At 46.4% G+C, this 14,174-nt stretch overlaps 3 protein-coding genes across 3 annotated transcripts; 1 reads left to right on the forward strand and 2 right to left on the reverse strand.

Moving 5' to 3' along the window:
- LOC101755671 (HBS1-like protein) lies at positions 1 to 9,858 on the reverse strand. Its single transcript, XM_004982617.3, has 11 exons — positions 9,672 to 9,858; positions 8,601 to 8,731; positions 7,654 to 7,803; positions 7,417 to 7,557; positions 6,536 to 6,867; positions 6,316 to 6,426; positions 5,732 to 6,231; positions 1,152 to 1,320; positions 639 to 878; positions 430 to 561; positions 1 to 312 (listed from the first exon to the last, which is right to left on the reverse strand). Exons 2-11 carry the CDS (start codon positions 8,725 to 8,727, stop codon positions 178 to 180), a joined length of 2,037 nt encoding a protein of 678 aa, XP_004982674.1. The 5' UTR covers positions 8,728 to 8,731; positions 9,672 to 9,858; the 3' UTR covers positions 1 to 177.
- A 173-nt stretch (positions 9,859 to 10,031) lies between these two features.
- LOC101756070 (probable ascorbate-specific transmembrane electron transporter 1) lies at positions 10,032 to 13,111 on the forward strand. Its single transcript, XM_004982618.3, has 4 exons — positions 10,032 to 10,257; positions 11,767 to 11,815; positions 11,923 to 12,122; positions 12,573 to 13,111. The coding sequence occupies exons 1-4, from the start codon at positions 10,123 to 10,125 to the stop codon at positions 12,879 to 12,881; spliced, it is 693 nt and encodes a 230-aa protein (XP_004982675.1). The 5' UTR covers positions 10,032 to 10,122; the 3' UTR covers positions 12,882 to 13,111.
- LOC101756471 lies at positions 13,103 to 13,821 on the reverse strand. Its single transcript, XM_022829715.1, has one exon. It carries the CDS (start codon positions 13,651 to 13,653, stop codon positions 13,408 to 13,410), a length of 246 nt encoding a protein of 81 aa, XP_022685450.1. The 5' UTR covers positions 13,654 to 13,821; the 3' UTR covers positions 13,103 to 13,407.
- Positions 13,822 to 14,174: the final 353 nt, after the last annotated feature.

Genomic DNA, 14,174 nt, shown 5'->3' on the forward strand with positions numbered 1-14,174 from the left:
TAGAAAAAAAAAAAAGCTCATCTGTGACAACCTTAGCCAAATCTCAATACATTGGAATGGCGATAATGCCGATAAAGCAAAACAAAATTTGCCAGCGCCAGGATTCTGATAAGATCTTTACATAGTATCCCTAGGAACGACTGCGATTCGGTTCAGGTCACAAGAAGAGTAGGTCTTCTAGTTCTCATATTGGCCAATTACCCGATTAACTACACCAACAGCGATCGTGCGACCAGACAACCTTAAGTATGCCCTCCCAAGTGCTCGACTCTTGGAGAATTCCTGAACGCAGACCGCCACATCGAGGGTAACCTGACACAAGAATTAGAAGAGCATGAATTTTGAATTGTACTGCACTATACAAACTCCACGAACTATATTATCCTAGGATATGAGATTTCGTAAAAGAAAGTTGCACCACTTGTTTACCTGTACAACAGCGTTCTGTTTTGATTTAAGAAATCGAGGTGCTGATTTACTTGGTTTCCCGGTCTTGTCAAGCAATGCAATGATTTTTGTTACTCTTGCGGCCTCCTTGGCATGATGTATGTGAAATTCCACCTAGGTCCATAACACTGTCATGATTATTACCCTGCAAAAAGCTAATCAAACAGGCTTTTGGTCAACTTTTGTTTTACCTGAGAACCAACAAGAATTGGAATGGTGATGTCCAGGACTAGAATCTTAAGCTCCAAGTGGTTAGCTACAGCCACAGGGAAACCAGGGTGGCAAAGAACCCCCCCAGGTATTAGTTGATTCCCATCAATACCCTGTAAATTAACTGCCACATTGTCACCAGCTCTTGCTATGCTGCATGAATTAGTGTCCCGCTCAATGGTTTTCACTGTCGCCTCTAGCCCGCAAGGTAAAACTAACACCTGCAACAGGAAATAATGCGCAAGATGTCAGGAGAGAGAAAAATACAAGACTTTACAGTTCCCAACCATTCAATGGAATTGTCAAAGAATTAAACAACTTAGATGCAGCTACATTCTAGCATCTTGTCACTGGAAGATAAAGGAGGGTATTATCAAGCAGTCAAGATCATGGTCTCAATGGACTAGAGTTCTATCCACTGGTCTCAAATTCTCAATGCAGTAGAGGATTATTTACAACTTCTGCAGGGCAAATAAGTTTTAAAGGAAATGTACCTTTGAACCAATTTGAATAGCTCCAGTTTCCAATTTTCCAAAAGCTGCCAGCTGCCCTGTTGACTGAGACTTGATAACATCACAGATTGGAAGAATGAGAGGCTTTGTAACATCCCGAGAAGGAAGCTGCAGTGAATCTATAGCATCCAAGAGACAGAACCCTTGATACCTAAAAGGGTTCAGATAGATTTAAAATTGTAAAGACAACGTACATTGGTTCAGATAGATAGTTTACCCCCCTCAAGATATTTGAAAATATCAGATCGTTCTTTCCATGCATGTAAGTCCAAACTATTAATTTTCTTTAGACCAGAATAGGTCCTATGAAGATATGCATTTTGATTATGCAAATAAGCTACTCTCAGACTGGTAGAAACCAATTTCAAAATAAAAAAAATACCTGATACATAGCATATCATTTTAAGAGTAGTGGAAAGCTGTTCTCCAAAACATTGTTAAGTAGAAAAATTGACCAAATAGCATTTACATGAAAAATCCATAGCAGCATATCAATCATTTGCTCCAAAATGGATAATTAAATTAATAACTAATAACTCCAACCAATTTTGCTTGTAGTTTATGAGTGGACAGCCTCCAAAATACACTTTCAGCTGTTCCTAATTACTGTCAGCATTAATCTTGGTCCAGGCTCAGCTAGTGTCTAGGTTCATTGCTATTAGTGCTACCTAGATTTCAGCTTGTAGTTAGAGAGAGTAATATGCAGATCATATGGGCATTGACTGCACTAATTAGGACGATATCATGGGCAGGTGTGCAGCCCTGTATCAGCTATTTATATGTGTGACAGTGTGAGAAAACGATGACGGCTAGTGTGGCTGCATCTGTTAGTTAATTGCTCAGCTCATTGTTTCTCTCTTCCTTTTGCAAAGTCAATGGAGCAGGTAGAGCTCCTTGGCCAGGAATGGCTACTGCCAGCCATATATGGCGCGGAGCATGCTCAAGGCCAAGAAGATGCCGGCGGCGTTCTGGGGCGAGGCGGGGAGCACGGCGGTGTTCATCCTAAACTGCTCACCAACGAAGAGCTTGAAGGGCATGACACCCTTCGAGGCGTGGCACGGCCGGAAGCTGGACGTGTCCTTCCTGCGCACGTTCGGGTGCGTGGGGCACGTCAAGACGACAAGGCCCGGCCTCACCAAGCTGGAGGACAGGAGCACCCCGATGGTGTTCTTGGGCTACGAGGCGGGAAGCAAGGCTTACCGCCAGTTCGACCTGCGGGCTCGGCAAGTTCACGTCTCACGCAACGTGGTGTTCGATGAGGCGAAGAGCTGGAATTGGGAGGAGCCCAACAACGGGGAAGAAGGAGCAGGCGGATCATGCAACTTCTTCACCATCGAGCACTTGGAGTACCGTGGACCGGAGGAGGTGGAAGGAGAGGAAGACCCTGGCGCAGTGGCAAGCTCTCGAGAAGAAACAGGGAAGCAGAGGAGCCAGCAACGCCTGGGGGACAGGCAACTCCGGCGGCCACCTCTGTCGCAGCTTCCCCGGGGGCGGCTTCTTTGATTTGCTTTGCCACGCCCCCACCAGAGGTGTCGGACCTCGTTGACAACGACTATGACGGCGAGCCATTGCGATTCTGCGCAGTGGACAACCTCATCGGCAATGCAACTCTACCTGGCCTGGCGGAGCGCGTTTTGGACGAACAGGAGCTCCATCTTGGAAGCGTGGAGGAGCCGGTCACGTTCGCGGAGGCGGAGCTGGACCAGAAGTGGAGGCGCGCCATGATCGAGGAGATGAGCTCGATTGAGGAGAACAAGACTTGGGTCCTCGTCAATCCACCGGCAAATTGCCGGCCAATTAGGCTCAAATGGGCCTACAAGGTGAAGCACGACAAGCTGGGCAACGTCGTGAAGCACAAGGTGAGTCTCGTGGCGAAGGGATTTGTGCAGCGCGAGGGGATAAACTTCGAGGAAGTCTTTGCCCCGATGGCGCGGATGGAATCCGTGCGGCTCTTGCTGGCGCTGGCAGCGATCAAAGAGTGGTGGGTTCATCACATGGATGTCAAATCCGCTTTCTTGAACGGGGAACTCCAAGAGGAAGTCTTTGTGCAGCAGTCGCCGGGGTTCGCTGTCGCCGGAGAGGAGCACAAGGTGCTCTGACTGCGCAAGGCACTCTACAGCCTGCGACGGGCCCCACACACCTGGAACACCAAGCTCGATGAGAGCTTGACATCCATCGGCTTCACCAAGTACGCCACCGAGCATGCGCTCTACACTCGGCGGATGTGCGCAGGACTCTGATCGTCGACGTCTACGTCGATGACCTGATCATCACCGGCTCGGAGCAAGAAGACATCGACGCATTCAAGAGGGAGATGACTGCGATGTTTCGCATGAGCGATTTGGGTCTGCTTAGCTACTACCTTGGAATGGAGGTGGAGCAGAACAACCGCGGCATCACCCTCTGCCAGTGCACCTACGCGAAGAAGCTCCTAGAGCGATGTGGCATGGGCAATTGCAAGCCATGCCAGGCACCAATGGGGGAGAAATTGACTTGACAGCACCGCGGTGAAGGTCTACGCCACACGATACCGCAGCATCGTGGGCGAGCTGAGGTACCTGACGCACACACGGCCGGACATCTCCTTCGCCGTGGGGTATGTGGGGTATGTGAGCCACTTCATGGAAGATCCACGGGAAGATCATCTCACCGCGGTCAAGCATCTCCTGCGATACATCGTGGGAACGTGTGGCTACGGGATTATCTATCCCCAGCGAGGCACGGCGACGTTGGAGCTGTCAGGGTACAGCGACAGCGACATGGCGGGCGACGTTGATGGGTGTCCTGGTAGTCACAGAAGCAGAGGATCGTCGCACTGTCCACATGCGAAGCAGAGTACATCGCGGCGGTGACGGCAAGCTGCCAGGGGACATGGCTGGGGCGGCTATTGCGGGAGCTCACTGGAGAAGAGCTCCGCGCGCCGGTCCTAAGGGTGGACAGCAAGTCCGCCATTGCATTGGCTAAGAATCCCGTCCTCCACGACCGGAGCAAGCACATCGACATCAAGTATCACTACATCCGTGATTGTGTCGATGGAGGACGCATCAAGCGCGAGTATGTCGAGACTGCTCAACAGCTCGGAGACATCCTCATCAAGCCACTCGGACGTCTTCGACTCCAGGAGTTGAGGAACAAGATTGGAGTTGAAGAGATCAAGCAAGAGCATCACAATTAGGGGAAGGATTGTTAGTTAATTGCTCAGCTCATTGCTTCTCTCTTCCTTTTGCAAAGTCAATGGAGCAGGTAGAGCTCCTTGGCCAGGGATGGCTACTGCCAGCCGTATATGGCAGCAGTGCCATGAGTAGAAGGGCAAGCATGCAATAGTACTAGTAGTAGGTAGTTGGTAGAAGCACTCATACCTTTATGTACTCTAGTTTGAGTTTAAGTTCTATAAGAAGTAGAAGAGCAGCTGCAGCTCAGTTCAGTTCAGCAGCACCAATTGTCTCAGTTTGTGTGTGTATGTGCTGTTCTCTCATCCTCTTCTCCTACCTCCAGCTCTAGAGTGTGCGTGTGTTTGAGTGTGAGCTCAGGGAGCTTACCTTGGCCATTGCCAACAGCATCGACCAAAACTACTTCTGTTATTTTGTGCTTGTGCGTGTGTCCACCAGTGAGAAACGCCAGTGTGCATGTTAGTGATAAACACTCAAGAGAGAGGGAGTGGTTTCCAACAATTACATGTGAGAAATATTATAAAAGCGCACAACTCCTTCCAGCCAACAAGAGTTGCCACTTACGATATTGAGATCAAACTGATGATAGCAGTCTGTAGATTTGTTTTGAAAATACACATGAAAATTAGAGCCACAGTTGCATTTTGGAGATAGTGTTGATGTTCAAAACAACACCGAGCAGAGGGAGTAATAAGGAACTACCAGTGATGATAATCTACCATTGATATGTATAGTAGTGGTCGCTGAAGACATTCCAGGCAACATCTATTTCAGTATTTTGGACTGTGGTAGTATTAGAAATATGAGCATAAGAAATGATTTATGCTCCGAAGGGATTGTTGGTACCCTAAAATAGTCAATCCATTAGATGATATAGATTTTGTTGGAAATCACTCCCTCTCTCCAGGTGTTTATCACAAACACATACTAGTTACTTCTATGGTGGACTCATACAAGCACAAGTAATTTTGGTCGATGTGACCACTCTTCCTTCATCGTTTTCTCACATATATATAGCTGATACAGGGCAGCACACCTGCCCATGATATCCCCTGATTAATGCAGTCAATGCCTCATCATCTGCATATTATTCTCTTTAACTACAAGCTGAAATCTAGTTAGCACTAATACGAATGAACCTAGACATTAGCTGAACCTGGACAACTCTCTAGTAACAAGATTAATGCTAACAAATTTATGATCCATTATGACAACAGGTTTGAAGAGTGTCTTCTACACCAAAAGCAATACAATCTTCACATCATAAATTGCAGACAGCTTCTAAAAGAGGTCATTAACTGATTAACTCCATAACATCGTCACCATTGAAAGAAGATTCATCATTATGCAATATTCTACATGAGACAAAAGTTCACTTGAAACAGAACTTACCAGGAGGCCAAACGAGCATCTGAAGGAGGTTTAATCAAATTTTGATTTTCTACAGCACTAAGAGGAATCCAAGTAATAGCTGAGTCTTTGAAGTTGCATGACCGCAGAAAACTACCAAGTTGTAGTTTGATGAACTCAAATCTTTCTTTTGAGTATGCAACAGCATCCATCTTGTTGACTGCGACAACAAGCTGTTCAACTCCAAAGCTTCTAATAAGCTGAGCGTGCTCTTTGGTCTGACCAACACTTTTTCCTCCTTCACCATCCATGCCAGCTTCAAAAGAACCAGTTGAAGCATCAACCACAAGAATGGCTGCATCAGCTTGTGTTGCGCCAGATATCATATTTGGAACAAAATCTTTGTGGCCAGGTGAGTCAAGCAAAACCACACGGTATTTCTTCGTCTCCAGATAAGCCACAGCCACAGTCATTGTCACACCTCGTTCCCTTTCTTCACTGCTCTCATCCATGGCCCATGCAAAAGCAAATGATCCCTTCCCCTAAAAACGAGTTATAAAACACAAACAGTTAGATAGGCACATGAAGAAATAGAGCAGCTGACATGAAAGATAGGATTGACATACTTTCTCTTTCGACTCCTTCTCATTCTTGTGCATATCTTTTCTCGATATCCTTCCTAATAGATGCAGTAATCTCCCAGATAGTGTTGACTTGCCAGAATCAACATGACCCACCTACCCACATTGTTCAAAGTCACTTCCCTTTAGACAAAGGATATTTAGAAGAAAAATGATGTCAAATAATAGATACTGTATTTAAAACAGGACATGAGTGATGACCTACTATTGCAAGGTTTAGCTGGCTCAGCACCCCTGACTCCTGATCAGCTAACATCCACTTCTCAGGCTTGTACTCTTCAGGCAAACAAGGTTTTGTAACATTCACATTGTTTTTGTCTACATTTAGCTGGCTTATGTCAGAAGAGAGTTTCTGGATCACAGAATCATTCTGTGAAGAACTGCTAGCCCCGCCACTCTGGTCACCCTTCAGCTGAAAATGATCAGGGACCAATAGAGCTGTCCTCTCCACAGGTATTTCTTCAGAAAGTACAGGAGTCTTCTTCTTCTTTTTAGCACCCAATGAGCTACCAGCAGATGGTAACTGTGTGGAATTGGCTGTTTGAGATGGACAAAAAAATAAAACTTGAGGAGATAAAACAAAAGCTAACAACCTTCGTTTTTCAGCAGACATGCTTATCAAAGGACAGAGTTATACACTGTCAAATACAGCACTTCAAACTTAACACAAGAACAACTCTATTCGAAAACATGGCAAACAGGATAGAGAGTGTGAACTGTGAAGCCACCAAACAAGCAACACACTGTTCATTGTGCATGGAAAATGTTTAGCATCCAAATATATTTATGGATAATCCAATGCTACGGATTGGAACAGCAATGGAGTTCTTCAACTAGACTGCACGAAGGTAGAAAGTCCACAAAGGCATGGGAACATGAAACACTGGCGCGTAGGGAAAAAAAATCAAGATCTGGTTTTCATCACATACGAGAAGGAAGTGTGCATGGTTATGTTTCCATGTCTCTTTTTCATATTTATTTGGGTAATTCGGAAGAAGCAGTCAACTTGATGCTACATGCCAGCTGAGTTCTTGGTTAGACATATTAACAATCTATACAAATGATGCCAATGCGCACCAATAATACCTTTATCACATGGCGTACTGGCATTTTTTCTCGCATAACAACCATCAGAATCTACAGCACGGGTCTTCATTGGCGTCTTGGCAGAATCAGTTTTTGGCGCAGCAGATGTCCTAGGCTCACTTGACACTGCTCTGACTGAATCTGATAGAACAATGACAACATATAAGGAAACATGACGAGTACTTGTATACTTATAAACAGAATTAGAATTGTTGAAGCATGTGCGATCCTACATACCTTTTAATGAACCATCCTTGGCAGATTTGACAAAAGTTTCACGAAAAACCCCACACATCTCACAGTATGTCATGCTTTCATGATTATCGAACGTGCACATGGAACATGTCCAATGCACGGGCAACATATTTGAGGACTTCTTCAATGATTCTACGCAATATATTGGAAAGAAATATTAGAGATCAAAGAGTCGTATTACAGTCATTTTGATTGTAGCAGGGAAATTCCTTGAAACCAAACCATGCAATAATGGCACAAAGCGTAAAACATATAAAGCATAAAAGTTTGCAACCCCAAAATGGTACCAGCCAAATCAATTAGCTGGATGACGTTAAAAAATCATTTCCATAGCTTAGAATGTTAAAAACAATACTATGCATGTGCGCCACAATCCAACAAACAATCAGCAGTGAAACCCACTAGTTGGCTAGTAACCTGCTAAGCCCCCAACAACTTTTGAGACATTTTCATGCTGCAGAAGGTTTCTATATAAATTTTGACTGTCTGACTGGATGGATGAAATCATGAAACATGGCCTCCAATCAGAAAATGCGCATATGCAGGATGCCTTCAAGCCATGAATATGTAACACAACACCTCAATAGCACTGGATAAGAGGATGTAGATTTGGCATGTAATAAGTAACTGCCTCACATATAGCTAAAGTACAACTGGACACAGGTACATACAATCCACAACAACTAGTTGAATTTATCAGCAGTTAGTACGCAAAATAGGCACTAGAAATTAATGCAAGCCAAAGGAATAAACAATATGAGCTTAATAACCATTGTTTTGAGCAATAAAACTGCACTTGTGAAGGCTTACATTAACCGTGCACTATTTCTAATTGTCAGAATTAGACAAAGAAAGCAACTCTAGTAAACATTTCCGCCTCATTAGAGGTGATATGGATAAAGCTAGAAGATTCGGAAGTATCCTTTTACCCGTCTTAACAGGATGTTTATCGTTGCCATATCCGGTGTCATCATACTCATCATAGTCATCATCATACTCATCATAGTCATCGTACTCATCATCGTAGTCAGGTCCGGATACAACCTTGCGAGGCATTCTCCTGGCATAAAGAGGTGCCAAACAACAAAAGCAGTGTGAGCCATGCATATGGCTAGTAAAGTATAAAACCAGGAATAGTTAAACTCAATCAAGAAACCCTGAATCCAATCCACAGAAAAATCCACATCAAAATAGCCAGTTGTCAGTCCATAGGAAGCACTAAACAGAGCGGTTCCTAGTGAAATAAGACTAGCATAAGCTTCGTCTCGAGCCAATTGTCTTCCGTTTCCCAGCCAGGCAGCCACACACCCATAATTAACAAATGCAATTAAAACAACAATCTGATATCAAAATAAGTAACTAACTCGAATCCCTAATGTTACCACTCTCGGCTCACCCACAGTCTGGCAAACACTTCATGCTCAAAGTTGATAAGATTTTTCTTTCCTCAAACAAATTGAGAAGCATCAGATCAAATTCATTCCACCATTTCAACAAAAAACGCACGATTATACTGACAGACACACAGCCCGTTAACAACAAGGCACAAATATAGGGATTCCAGAGAACGAGAGACAGATTATAATTCACCACATATCTACTTACTTCGCCCCCTAAACCTCAGTCCTCTCTGCAGCCCTCTTAATGCACCCGCACCAACTCTCTCCTATCCCTGAGCCCCTAAACCCTAGTGGCACTATCGCATCGAAATCCATCTCTGCCTCCACTGACTCTACCACCCGCTAAAGCCGTCGCCCCTCGACATCTCGTCCCGCCGCGAACAGCCGCTGCGGCGCCGGAGCCGCGTGCCGCTGCCACCCGACGACCCACGAACACGCGGCAAGCACCACGAACACGAGACCGAAGAGAAATCCCAGCGGGAAACGAACAGACTGGGGGCACCCTCCGAGAGGAAGCGGCAGCGCAGCAGCCCCAGACCCAAAAGCGCACTGGGAAATGCCAGGAAGCCATGGGGAGGAGCGAGGGGAGCGCGGGTGTACCTCGATGCCGGCTAGATGCGATCGGGGGCGCTTGAAACCTTAAACTCCCTCGCCGCTCTCCGGTGGGAGCTTCTCTCTGAACTGGAGCCGCGAGAGGGTTGGGGATCGTGTCGGGGCAAGTCGAGCAGGCGCGGCCGCGGCGTGGTGCGGGTGGAGAGGATTCAGAGGAGTGGGGAGAGAAGCGTAAACGGAACGGGACGGAAGGCGGTGTGGGTCAAGCAAAGTATATATTTTTTTTTTTGAAAACTCAAGCAAAGTATATGGGCCAACTTGAACTTGTTAAAGGATGGTGGTGTGGGCCGGGCTAACCGTTTTCTCTGGGCCTTTACTGTGCTGCTGGCTTGGTAGGTGTTGACTGACCACGTTGCGAAGACGACGGCCGGGTCGCCGGGAGATTTCCGAATTCCGGTTCCCTTCCCCTCCCCTCCACAGCCGGAGGTCGGAGGAGGAGATGGCCACGCCGGCGCACGCGAAGGTGGCGCGCGCGCTTGCGTCCTCCGCGGCGGCGCTCGTGCTGCTGTGGTGCGTCCATTTCCGCGGTGGTCTCTCCCTTGGCTCCCCAACCAACAAGGGCCTCATCTTCAACGTAAGACTCTTCTCTGCCATTTCTTCGCGTGGATGTAGCATTCAATTCCATTCCGATAGATCCCCCCGGTCCTTTAGGTTGGACGGACTTTGATTGCTATTCCCTCAATTTTGTCTTGGGTTTTTGGCGCTTCTGCACCGCTGGCGAACAGGGATCTGCCGTACTCATTGCTTTGGTTCACTCACCACCGCAGGGAATCAACCTATCTTCGCTATAACCGGTTAATGCCGCGTGGCGGTTAATGTATTCGTCGCTGCTTTGGCTCTAACTTGCTGCGTGGTACTAGTGATCACTTCTTGCTCTGGCAATCTACTGTTGTAGACTTGGTAGTGTGCTCAAACAGGTTTCAGGTTTTTCGAACCTAGAATTCTAGATGTTATGTTTTGACCCATTTTCCTTATAGTGCATTCCTGCTCTCCGGTTATTTGCCAGATGCCACACCCCATGGATTGATGGATGGCATGTAAAATTGTGACATCCAAGTGAACTGCTCACTCTGGTTCTCTTGTCAGCCTACCATATGTGGTTTTACCTATTTGAATTTGCTTGCATGTTTAAGAGTGGTGATTTGTATATATCTAATTGAACTAATTTTAATTCACTAATCAATCTACCATAAAATTTAATCGGTTTAGCGATCTGCATATATCCCTATTGCTTCGGATTGTTCATCATCAACATGAATGTGATAGGTTGACAACTAATTTCTTGTTCTTATCCAGTCATGCATTCTTGAACTGGGAAGTTTCAGGGTACACCTTCAGACATTTTAGATTTCTGATCAGAGAAACTTTGGAGCTTAATCCCATCAGAGTTACAACTTTATGCTAAAAAGTATATCATGGACTTTATGAGGGCGTGTAAACGTATATCGAATAGGATCCCTATTCGGGAATATAAAGTTCTCTAGTTCTCTTTTTTACCAAAGTTTGTTACCTGCTTTTATCGAAAACGTATAGTTTGTTTCACAACCAAACTGCTGGGGGCACCAGTTTGCAGTGAAGCGTCAGAGTGCACAAACAAAATGTAACCTCCACAGTAAAGCGCATCTATGATCACAAAACTTCACTGACAGTTCAAAGGAAGATCTAGATCAAAAACCTTATTGTCTGAATTTCATTTCCTTCCATTTCACCTTTCTCGTTGTCCCGTCTGGCCTTGTCCATCATACTTGCTCAAAGATTACTCCATTTCTGCATAGAATGAATTATTTTATACAGAATGTCTGTCACAGCGTGTAAGGATTTATTTTCTGTTGTCATCTTATTCCTGCACTCCAAATTACCCCCAAGCAGTTACCGCCAAGCAAAAGAAAAATCCTTAGATCGTATTACATTTCATCAATGGGAAGGCAAGAAACCATAAAATCTTTCATTGACAGAGGAATCCTTTGTCTTTATTTCAACAAAAGGATCCTTAGATGTGTATGGCGTCATGTTTGCCTTTTTTCTTAATGAAGGAGAAGGATATACTTAAAAAGTCCTAATGCAATAAACCATGTCTGTGCAGGTGCATCCTGTGCTTATGCTGATAGGATTCATCATCCTAGGGAGTGAAGGTATGATACAACTATGCAAGTCCCATTTTCTTTTCTTTCCTTGATGATCTGTCCATCGCGTGGAAGTACTGGACATTTTTGACCAAGCTGTTGTAATTTGTCTGCAGCCATAATGAGCTACAAAATACTGCCATGGAGTCATGATACAAATAAGATGGTTCACATGCTTCTTCATGCTGTTGCACTCTTCCTAGGTTCTGTTGGGATATATGCTGCCTTCAAGTTCCACAATGAAAGTGGAATCGCTAATCTCTACAGCTTGCATTCGTGGATTGGACTCGGAACTATCTGCCTGTATGGTATACAGGTGATGCGCAAGAACCCGTCTTACTGACATTGTGAACTATCTGCAGAAGATATTATTCCCCCTTCTGACAACTGTAGCAATGCAAGTATGATTGTCATACTGTTTTATTCCTGAAAAGTGTTTCCCCACTGCTATTTGTCAGAATAAATAGTTCAAATCGTGCAATGGCAATGTTGAAAGAGATTGAACTATATATAGCCGCCCTAACTTTAACATGGCAATGTAGGCTGCAAACCAGACATCTATAAATTGAACTTTCTTTTCTTTTCCTTTATGCTGAGCTCTGTAACTGTAAGCATGTAGTGTCCTGATCTTGTTCATATTGCAGTGCTGGCTTTTTCGTATAGGGCAGTAATTGATTTTGCTGATATTGTGTTTTTTTCAGACAGTTATGTTTTTCACAAGAACAGAATGATCCTGAAACATTGATGCATTGATTTCATATTTCAGTGGCTACTTGGCGTTACAACCTTCTTCTTCCCTGGTGCTTCGCCAACAGTGCGGCGCAGAATGCTCCCATGGCACGTTCGCTCCGGGCTTGTCGTCTACATGCTGGCACTGCTTGCGGCAGAGTTGGGGTTCCTGGAGAAGCTCACCTTCCTTCAGGCCAACGGCCTCGGCAGGTACAGCTCGGAGGCCCTGCTGGTGAACTTCACAGCTCTTCTCGTGGTACTGCTTGGCGCTTCTGTTGTGCTGTTTGTCACTGCTCCAATGCACAACGAGCACACGCATGGGTATTCAGCAGTGCACAAGCCCTGAAGGCCTGAACGACTGATACAGCCTCATCTGTTCCAGACTTCCAGTTGGTGTATCCTTGTAAGAATCAAATCCAATCAAATTTTGCCCGGCCTTATTTACCTGAATTGTTGGGACTTACTGTAATAGATAGTTCAGAATTAGCAGTGTGTACATTTGTAATGATACTGCAAAATGCATTTCCCTCCTGTGGTTTAACAATAAGAGTAACTGAAAGAAAGGTCTATACTGAATTCTTTGGGCCTCTGCCAGTCTCATTCTATGGATCTGCCATCAAAGCCTGGTGAAGAGCACTAGTGCACTACACGGTGACCTGATCTGATTTGCTGAAGTTTGTGCGAAATCACATACGAACAGCCTGCACTAATTACAAAGAAAATATCCCACTAGCACGGCCAATCCTAAACCAAACGATCCAACGATCCATGCGAATCCTAAACCAAATTCGATCCATGCAACTGTTCATGGGCACGTCTATTTGCATTGTCTCTAGCACTCATGCAGCCAGCTGGCGGCGTAGTCTAAGGCTCTAAGCCGAGAAGTAGCTGAGAACAGCGTCCTCCCCGACCAGCCAGCTGGCGGCGCCACCGCCGGGATTATTCGCACCGGCATAGCCGTCGACCGTTCGCTCCTCCTTCGTCCACCGCTTCTGCTCGCCGTCCGCCCGCGCCTTCTCTTCGCCGCAACGTGCCGCCGCCGCCGCGGCGGCGTTCCGCGCCGCCCTCCTCTCGGCGCGCCGCTGGGCCACGTACTCCTCCGAGATGTACACGTCCATCCTAGACCGCGACCGAGAGCAGTAAGTCTTTTACTATTGCTCCAAGGGGAGTGGCAGGGCGTACGGCCTGCCTGCTTGGCTGTTGCAGTGGTAGGCTGGTAGAGTAGCCGGTGCTATCTGCTAGGTGGCCGTTGGGTTGCCAAAGTTGGGAAGGTTGGCATGTGGCGCGGCCGGGATTTATGGGGAGCCGGGAGGGCGCCGAACCGGTGGGCACGGCCATGGTTTGGCTTTGGCCTCCGCGCGCTCTCGAAACCACCCGCGTCGCGGCGCGCGTTCCAGCCCCGCTCGGCCTCCGATTCTGCGAGCCATGGCTGCCGGTTTCCGTCAGAAGCGGCGAGGACCTGGGGTCTCTCGAAACGGAACGGAGCGGCACCTTTCTGTACGCTCTGCCAGTTCTCCAAGGGTGCGTTTGGTTGCGAGGACGAAGTGGGACGGGACGGGACGATCCCACTTCGTCCCGCGTTTGGTTGGAGGACAGGTGGGACGGGGACATCCCAGGGAGGGAATATACCCTCCAGATG

This window comes from Setaria italica, chromosome IX (genome assembly GCF_000263155.2).
Source record: "Setaria italica strain Yugu1 chromosome IX, Setaria_italica_v2.0, whole genome shotgun sequence".
Lineage (NCBI taxonomy): Eukaryota > Viridiplantae > Streptophyta > Magnoliopsida > Poales > Poaceae > Setaria > Setaria italica.

Excerpts from the sequence above, each read along its gene's own strand:
- LOC101755671 (XM_004982617.3), bottom strand. The coding sequence starts at position 8,727 with ATGCCTCGCAAGGTTGTATCCGGACCTGACTACGATGATGAGTACGAT. Across the intron at positions 7,804-8,600 it reads TAAACATCCTGTTAAGACGG|AATCATTGAAGAAGTCCTCA; the intron begins GTAAAAGGATAC and ends TATATTGCGTAG. Across the intron at positions 6,232-6,315 it reads AGAAGGAGTCGAAAGAGAAA|GGGAAGGGATCATTTGCTTT; the intron begins GTATGTCAATCC and ends ACTCGTTTTTAG.
- LOC101756471 (XM_022829715.1), bottom strand. The coding sequence starts at position 13,653 with ATGGACGTGTACATCTCGGAGGAGTACGTGGCCCAGCGGCGCGCCGAG.
- LOC101756070 (XM_004982618.3), top strand. The coding sequence starts at position 10,123 with ATGGCCACGCCGGCGCACGCGAAGGTGGCGCGCGCGCTTGCGTCCTCC. Across the intron at positions 10,258-11,766 it reads ACAAGGGCCTCATCTTCAAC|GTGCATCCTGTGCTTATGCT; the intron begins GTAAGACTCTTC and ends ATGTCTGTGCAG. Across the intron at positions 11,816-11,922 it reads CATCATCCTAGGGAGTGAAG|CCATAATGAGCTACAAAATA; the intron begins GTATGATACAAC and ends ATTTGTCTGCAG.